General features: G+C 36.9%; 1 protein-coding gene across 1 annotated transcript; it reads left to right on the forward strand.

The window, feature by feature from the left end:
• The first annotated feature begins 1,340 nt into the window (after positions 1-1,340).
• KCNRG (potassium channel regulator) lies at positions 1,341-5,122 on the forward strand. The gene is made up of 2 exons (XM_059144198.1): positions 1,341-2,622; positions 4,828-5,122. The coding sequence occupies exons 1-2, from the start codon at positions 2,042-2,044 to the stop codon at positions 5,066-5,068; spliced, it is 822 nt and encodes a 273-aa protein (XP_059000181.1). The 5' UTR covers positions 1,341-2,041; the 3' UTR covers positions 5,069-5,122.
• Positions 5,123-9,347: the final 4,225 nt, after the last annotated feature.

The raw sequence follows: 9,347 nt of genomic DNA on the forward strand, positions 1-9,347 counted from the left end.
ATGGGAAAGTCTTTTTACTGGCAGCTAAGTGTTATGCCATTCCAAAGTATCATGGCAACTGTACAACCAAACCAATCCATCGTTTAACATCTTTTCAAAGAGAAGTAAGATTAATTTGACAATAGATGGAACAATCTTTCAGCTATTATAAGGTACAAAGTAATCAGCTAAAAACATATTTGTTAACTAACTAGGATTTAAATAAAAATAAAAAGATAGCAATACATACATACATACACTACTGGGGGGGCATTAAAACCCTAATGTTCACATGAGATAAAGATGTACTACCTCCCAGTTTTTTTGTTTGTTTATTTGTAAATTTATTTGAGAGCGATAGAGCAAGAGCAAGGAGGAGAGGCAGAGGGAGAAGGAGACTGCTAAGTAGGAAGCCTGATGTAGGGCTCAATCCCACATGATTTGAGCTGAAGGCTGATGCTTAATGGACTGAGCCACCCAGGTGCCTCCTACCTCGCATAGATTAAAAATACTTCATGTACTCATCTTGCTTAGAATCCAGATGAAAACAAGAAGTGATCTTATCTTAGAACTGCTCTCTAGTCCCCTATTTCTGTCATGGAACAAGATATTCCTTAGAAAGCCAAGAGTGTCACCCTGTTCTTTAATTTGTTTGAGAGGAAGCAACTAAATTTAAAGTACAAAAGAATCCACCAGTGGGGGGCACCTGGGTGGCTCAGTGGGTTAAAGCCTCTGCCTTCGGTTCAGGTCATGATCTCAGGGTCCTGGGATGGAGCCCCACATCGGGCTTTCTGCTCAGCGGGGAGCCTGCTTCCCCCTCTCTCTCTGCCTCTCTGCCTACTTGTGATTTCTGTCAAGTAAATAAACAAAATCTTAAAAAAAAAAAAAAAAAAAAAGAATCCAGCAATGGGAGTAAGTCAAATTAAGCTGCTAGTTGAGGTAATGGCTGTCTCATCCGTAACTGATAATGATTTAGCCACTAAATTGCTAAAGGGTTTATAAATTACAATAATATTTCTCTGCAAATCTTCTGCCATGACAACTTATAGATAAGAGATCTGGGGAAAGGGGAATGCTTTTCTGCTCAGCATTTTTTTTTGAAGGTTTTTAAAATCTTTAAATCTTTTTTAAAAGATTATTAGAGAGGGAGCAAGAGAGAAAGCATGAGCAGGGGAAGGGGCAGAGGGAGAAGGAGGAGGAGACTTCCCACTGAGCAGGAAGCCCAATGTGGGGCTCCATCCCAGGACCCCTGGATTGTGACCTGAGCTGAAGGCAGACATTTAACCCACTGAGCCACCCAGGCATCCCTCCCAGTACTTTTTTTAAAAGATTTTATTTATTTATTTGTCAGAGAGAGCGAGCACAGGCAGACAGAGTGGCAGGCAGAGTCAGAGGGAGAAGCAGGCTCCCTGCGGAGCAAGGAGCCTGATGTGGGACTCGATCCCAGGACGCTGGGATCATGACCCCAGCCGAAGGCAGCTGCTCAACCAACTGAGCCACGCAGGCGTCCCACCCAGTACTTTTTTTAAAAATAGAGATTTACAATAGGTTTTCATGGATAATTTTTTTTTTTAAGATTTTATTTATTTGACAGATCACAAGTAGGCAGAAAGGCAGGCAAGGGAGAGGAGGAAGCAGGCTCCCTGCCTAGCAGAGAGCCTGATGCGGGGCTTGATCCCAGGACCCTGATTAGGACCTGAGCTGAAGGCGGAAGCTTCAACCCACTGAGCCACTCAGGTGCCCCCATGGATATATTTTTTTTTTAAATGGGATACAGGAAAGGGATCTAGTTGACATCTATCCTTAGAAATATTAGCCGTTTTTTTTAAACAATCCAGTTCCTCATCTGTTGCTTTTTCATTTTGTATACTGCAAGTTCCCAAGCAACTCAAATTTGCAAACACAGCTATGGATACAATATTTGCTTTAGTTATATGGGATTCTAGTTCTCTTTTGTTATTTTCCCCACCCATTCATTTCTTAATCATATATAACTAGCTATGGCTAGAGGTTGATTTGCAAGTTCCTAAGTCTGTAACCTCTAGTTTGAAGCAAGAAAAGGATGAGTAGTCAGGAACTGGTCACTTTGAATGTGGGAGGGAAGATATTCACAACAAAGTTTTCTACCATAAAGCAGTTTCCTGCTTCTCGGTTGACACGAATGATAGATGGCAGAGACCAAGAATTTAAGATGATTGGTGGCCAGATTTTTGTGGACAGAGATGGTGTTCTATTTAGTTTCATCTTGGATTTTTTGAGAACTCACCAGCTCTTATTACCCACCGACTTTTCAGACCATCTTAGGCTTCAGAGAGAGGCTCTTTTCTATGAACTGGATCCTCTGGTTGATCTCTTAAACCAAGAACACCTGCTACAGCCAAGACCTGCTCTTGTGGAGGTGCATTTCCTAAGCCAAAACACTCAAGCATTTTTCAGAGTGTTTGGCTCTTGCAGCAAAACAATTGAGATGCTAACTGGGAGGATTACAATGTTTATAGAGCAACCTTCAGCACTGACCTGGAGTAGTAACTCCTTCCCTCCTCAGATGACCTTACTTCCACTGCCTCCACAAAGACCTTCTCACCATGACCTGGTTTTCCAATGTGGCTCTGACAGCGCTACTGATAACCAAACTGGAGTCAGGTATTTTGTACTTTGAAGTATCTCTCTTCTAATACCAGTTCCTGATGTTTCCCCTCAAAACTGCAAGTTTCTCAAGGTTGAAACTTTTCTTGGAAAAAATTATTACTCAAATGTTTTGGAGGTAATAAATAGAGTTGGGTAGAATGATCAGATAATTATTGGGCTATTTTTCAGAGGGAAAGAGGGTATTGTTACTATGTAGGACAATAGGAATAAACCAAGACTGTCCAGGGAAGATTGGAACCATGGTCATTCAAGTTTTAAGAGGAAATAATTTTATAGATTATGTTCCTTTGTTAGTGAATTTGGCTTAGGACTGAGACAATGCCTTTTTTTCCCCCAGAAGATTTTTTAGTGGCTGGCTTATAGGAAAGTCTCAGTAGTTTCTCTTGATTTCCTTACACTCTACATATATTTGTTCTTTTAGTCCTTATCATTTGGCTACTGATTTTCCTCCGTCTCACTTTACTTTTAAACACCATTATGGCAGATATATCCCATAGCAAATTTGGTGTCCATTACATCTTTGGCACTCTGAGACAACTCAAAATATTGGGATAGGCTGTCAGTATGTAGCTCCTGAGTCAATTATTCACTTTCTCCCCCTGTTGTTCTTGGCTGAACACTAAGGCTGATTTCTACTCTGCTGTCAGGGATACTTTTTTTTCTTCTTAAAAATGTCTTAATGTTTTAGTAACTGTCCCACCATTGCTTTAGTAACTGAAAGCTGGCTTTAATTTTCAGGAGGAAAAAAAGTAGTCTGCATATGGTCTTTACTGATACTACTTAAAAAAAAATTTTTTTTTTTTTTTTTGTGGGGGAGAAAAGGTACACATAGTTTAGGATATTTTCTTGACTTTAGCAGTTATCATCAGGAACTATCAATGTTTGCCTCTCCCACAACACACTCCTTTGTTCTACTTACCAACTGAAGAACACTGGGCAATATGACAATTCTTCAGTTAGTACACTTAATAATTTCCTGCCCTCCCAAGAAAGGTTGAAATGTCACTTTGGGAAAAGGGAGCTAGTTAAATTAATAGGTTGATTGTGAAGAAAAATTAAGAGAACTTAATTTATCTCAGAGTGTTTTGTTGTTGTTGTTGTTTTTTAAAAGATTTTATTTGTTTATTTGACAGAGAGAGAGAGAGAGAGAGAGATCACAAGGCAGAGAAGTAGGCAGAAAGAGAGGGGGAAGCAGGCTCCCTGGTGAGCAGAGAGCCTGCCTCGGGGCTCAATCCCAGGACCCTGAGATCATGCCCTGAGCCGAAAGCAAAGGCTTAACCCACTGATCCACCCAGGTGCCCCTCGAAATCAAATAAACAAATGCTGAGAGGACTCAAAGACATAAAAATATGTGTAAACCTGGTGATTCACAAACCTGTACCCTGGGGGATAAAAATATATGTTTATAAAAAATAAAAAATTATTAAAAAAAATAACCTTGATAATATTTAAAAGGGTAATACAGCTATATCAATGTGGACATGTTATGCTGACATTATTAAAACTAACATACAGCCAATCTGAAAAGTTCAGGTTGGTTTTTTTCTTGAACTGTGCATATTGGTTCTATAGAATTTCCTAGGAAATATAAAATTTTGTCATTTTTGACTCCTGAGGCCTTTTGACCCTGTGCTTTACTCTTTAACAATGGATAGTTACTGAGTAAAAATTGACAATAAAATAGACATTTTTATCTGCAAAATTGTACCTGAAAAAATGCATTTGATAGAAATAAGTTACAAAAGTAAAATTCTGTAATGTCAGTGTTTATAATGGGTAGAATTAGATCTAGGGGGAAACTAAATGTATTAAAATATTCATTAAAATGATTGAATCAATTCATTTAATTAAGATGATTAAAATAACATTAAGTAAATTGAAATGAAATTAGAAATAAATTATATTAAAAAATTAAGCTAATTTGTTTGGACAAATTGCTCCAGAAAGTAATTTCTCAATGAAAATTCATCAGTATTGGTTATATTCCTAAATGTGGATTTAAGTGATTTTGGAGATCACACGAAGGTCTCTATTTTCAGTACCCTGTAATTACTAATTTGGATTTATAAAGGAAGTCTCAAAAAAACTGATCAAAAATGGTATAATAACTTTATTTGAGGTTTTAAATCAAATTGGTATGTTTAATTTTGCTAGTTACTAAGGGATGCTTTATAATCAAACATCTGTTGTGTGTCCTAGGTATGTTTCTATAAAACCAGATAACCGAAAATTGGCCAACGGAACTAATGTCCTCGGCTTACTAATCGACACTTTATTAATGGAAGGCTTCCACCTAGTCAGCACTAGAACATTATCTTCTGAAGACAAAAGTGAATGCTATAGCTTCGAAAGGATAAAAAGGCCTGAAGCTCTCACCATGAACAAAACACTGAAATCAGAGATTACCATCACGTCAGAGCAATCTCAGAAAAAGAAATGAAGTTCTCTGTTCTTTTTTAGAGTAAAGAGAAATTGCCATTTTCTTGTTTGGAAATTCCATATTTATGGCATGTGTGTTAGTCATATACATACTCATCCTTACTTCTTGGTCTTATCTCCTAGTATGCCATCTCGGGCAACTATACCTCAACAGTGCTTATGCCACACTAACTGCTTGCTGCCCTCTAAATAACACTGTCCACTTGGTGCTTTGGCACATGTTCCTTCCACCTTCAATGCCCCTTTCCCTTTCTTTTCTTCATGAAAATAAGCTCTCAAGAGTGGGTTCTGGAATCAGACTGCTTGATTTCAAATCTCAACTTAATCAGTTACTTCCTATATTACTTGGGCAAATTATTTAAGCTCTCTCTGCTTCAACTTCTTCATCTATCAAAATGGGGATAATGTATCTTCTTATAGGATATATGAAAATAAAAGGAGATAATGCAAAGTACTCAGCACACTGTCTGGCACATGGTAGACACTAAGTAACTGTTAGTGACAGTGATGATGATGATGATGAAGATGAAGACTGGGGTTGCCTGGGTGGCTCAGCGGGTTAGGCTGCTGCCTTCAGCTCAGCAGGATCCAGGATCCTCGGATCAAGCCCCGCATTGGGCTCCTTGTTCAGCAGGGAGCCTGCTTCTCTCTCTGCCTCTCCCTGCCACTCTGCCTGCTTGTGTGTGCATGCTCTCTCTCTGACAAATAAATAAATAAAAATCTTAAAAAAAAAAAAAAGAAAAGAGAAAAAGGAAAGAAAAAATGAACTCTGGTGGCCTACTTTCAATTATACCTCTTCTCTGAGGCCTTGTTTTCCTCTTTCCCAGGCATATTAATCAGACCTTTCCTCTGTACAGACTTACATGACATCATAAAAACAAACTTTTTTCACTTGAATGTGAGCTCAGTCAACTCAATAGTTTTAACACTACTGTGTGTAAAGCACTATTAAACATTTGGTGAGAGGAATAAACTGTTACTAATTAGCACCTACATTTGGTGAAAAGCTTCTGAATAACCTCTCCTAACATTTAAAATATCCATATACCATGACTTAGTGATTCCTCTTGTAGGAATTCTTCATATATATATGTCATTTTGAACCCTAGGATAAACATCTAGAAAAGGAAACATTAACTCAAAGAGCACCAAACACACAGCAAGCTTAAAAACCTGCATGGAAGCAGTTGAGTACCTTTTTAAAAAGTACAATTAATTCGTTCAAAGATGATGTTAAACATTTGTTAGACATCATAGTAGGTTTTCAGGATTAAATGAGTAAGACAAAAATTCTTATCCTCAAAGAGCTCATATTCAAGAGAGAAAGTACATCGTCATAATAGCAAAAGATAAGAAATAAACTCAGTTCATTAATGGGAATGGGTAAATTATGATCCACACAATGAAATACTATGTAGCCTTAAAAAGAATAGGGCAACAGGTTACAAACTAAGTAAAGATTGTCAAGTATCTATCTGTAAGTGGAAAAAAATGCAAGGTGCAGAATGATGTATAAAGGGGAAAATATATTTCCATTATATATGCGTGTGTGTGTGTGTGTGTGTGTGTGTGTAGTTTCCATTTGTGGAAACATTCTCATTTTCTTATACACGTATAGAATTTTCAGCAAAGATATGGGACACCTATGTAGAAGGGAACAGGGTTAGTGGGGTTTAGGTATGGAATGAAGACCTACTTTAAACAGATCATGAAGATGTATTATCTATTTAAAAAAAAAAGAAAGGAAGAAGATACACCTGAAACATGTATGTGTGTGTGGAGAAAGGAATTTTAGGGGGGCTATAATGGCATAGAATGGCCCATTATCTTATACTGATACAAATGTTTATCTACCTTTCCTGTGAAAACCCTCCCCCTAGTAAAGAATTTGCATTTCTGAAATTTCTACCAATTATAGATTTGTGTTCTAGATTGTAGAGAAGAAATACTTTTATAATTTCCTAACAGTATCTCAACAGGTTATATAATGTAGAAGTGAAAATTACTTCAAGATTAGTAACATCAAGGTTAGCAGTTGAAAATAATGACCCAAATAAGAGAAAAAGCCCCTTGAATAAGTATTTTGTTTTTGGTCGCACCTATCCCCACTTTTTAGCAAAAAAGTCAATTTAGTTGTTTTACTGTGTCATCTTAATTTTGGGGATGATGTGTTTGGTTTCCTTGCTAGCACCATATTCTAGGGCACAATATTTTTATTCTGTTAAGTTTCTGACATTTTGTGACTTAACTAGTTGGATGCAGTTGGCAAGTTTATATATACAACACTGTTTAATTCTGTATAGAGCTTTGCTAATAAGAGCATTAAAAAACTGATAACTGGTTTTAAAATACTGAAACAAAAATTATTTTAAAAGGTTGGCAAATAATAAGACAGGAAATGTTTAAACTACTGTTAGGGGATGCCTAGGCGGCTCAGTTGGTTAAGCATCTGCTTGCTTCTCTGCCTGCCGCTCCCCCTGCTCATGCTCTTTCTCACACTCTTTCTCTCAAATAAATATCTTTTTAAAAATCACTGTTAATATGTTCTCAGTCATTCACATTCGCAGAGAACTACTCTGAGTTGAGAAATAAAATATTCTTTTTAATATGCTAGTAGAAACATACTACCTATAGAGACACAATATATATGACATTCATTCATTCATTCAGTAAATATTTACTGACACCTTCTGTGTGCCAGATACTATTTTAGGCATTGGAGATACTACAGGGAACAAAACAATGCCTTCCCTTCTAGAGTTTTTTCACAAAAACAATTCATAACATTGACAATGGGTTTAATCAGAATAACAAACATTATTATTAAGAATAACAAGCATTATCAACAACTTCTAAAAAGTTATGAATTCAATGCAGAGGTTTTTAGGAGATAGACTATTTCCATTTAAAAAAAATATATTATTCATTAGGAAAAGCGTAGGAAAATATATTATTCATTAGGAAAAGAGTAGATTGAGTTTCTTATTTTGATAAATATTTTAGAGATTATCGCATCTGGAGACACATCTGTCAAGATCATCTCAGTAAGCCTTTTGTGTTTACTCTAAAATAGAATGGGACACTGTCACTGGGATATCAAGATATGCAAAAAATAGAGTCTCATTTTAGAAAGGGAGGCAGGCAAATACAGTATGAAGAAAACAGGGATATATTAGATGCACCACAGGCAAATTAAAAACTCTTGCCTGCTTTAGAAAAGAAAAAAAACTTCAACATTTTCATACAGATACCACTTAACTTCTTGACTGAACTGACTTGTCAGTGTTAATTTAAATTATAAGAAAATAATGGCAGAAGCTTGTCTTGGGCAAATGATGCTGAAAACCTATCAAATCATACATACCTATCAATCCATCTCATATATAAACATGAATTATCACAATGATACAGTAAGTTCTGTCAGTCCTTAACAGGACCATTAGTAGTTGGGTCTACCCTATTCTCCTACTTCTGTTATGTTTATTTTAGTTTCTCTCCATCATCCATGGCTTTATTTTGAATAAGGCACTAAATAGCTTATTTTTTTTTTTTAAGATTTTATTTATTTATTTGACAGACAAGAGATCACAAGTAGGCAGAGAGGCAGGCAGAGAGCGAGGAGGAAGCAGGCTCCCCACTGAGCAGAGAGCCTGATGCGGGGCTCAATCCCAGAACCCTGGGACCATGACCTGAGCCAAAGGCAGAGGCTTTAACCCACTGAGATACCCAGGCGCCCCTAAATAGCTTATTCTTGAACCTCAATAATTTTACCTTATAAGTGATTGGAAGATGTCCCTAAAAAGATTTTCTTAAAAGGAGATCTAATGTTGAAATTTACTCTTGAATTTAATATACAAATCACAATTACAAGGAGTTCTTAGGTTATGGTAAAGTTGGAATTAATTTGGGGTGCTTCCAAAATATATCTGAAATCAGGAGCCTGAAATGACATAAAATGGTCAAAGGAAAGCAGCTAGAGCAATAATACATGTTTTAGGGAATCATAAGATATTTCAAATTTATCTTCTATACTGCTTACAACTGACAAACTTCAGTTTTGCTTTGTAAGTTTCTTTTTTTTTTTTTTTTTTTTTTTTTTTTTTTTTAAATTTTATTTATTTATTTGAGAGAGAGACAGTGAGAGAGAGCATGAGCGAGGAGAAGGTCAGAGGGAGAAGCAGACTCCCCATGGAGCTGGGAGCCCGATGCGGGACTCGATCCCGGGACTCCGGGATCATGACCTGAGCCGAAGGCAGTCGTCCAACCAACTGAGCCACCCA

Source organism: Mustela lutreola, chromosome 13, assembly GCF_030435805.1.
Source record: "Mustela lutreola isolate mMusLut2 chromosome 13, mMusLut2.pri, whole genome shotgun sequence".
Taxonomy (NCBI): domain Eukaryota; kingdom Metazoa; phylum Chordata; class Mammalia; order Carnivora; family Mustelidae; genus Mustela; species Mustela lutreola.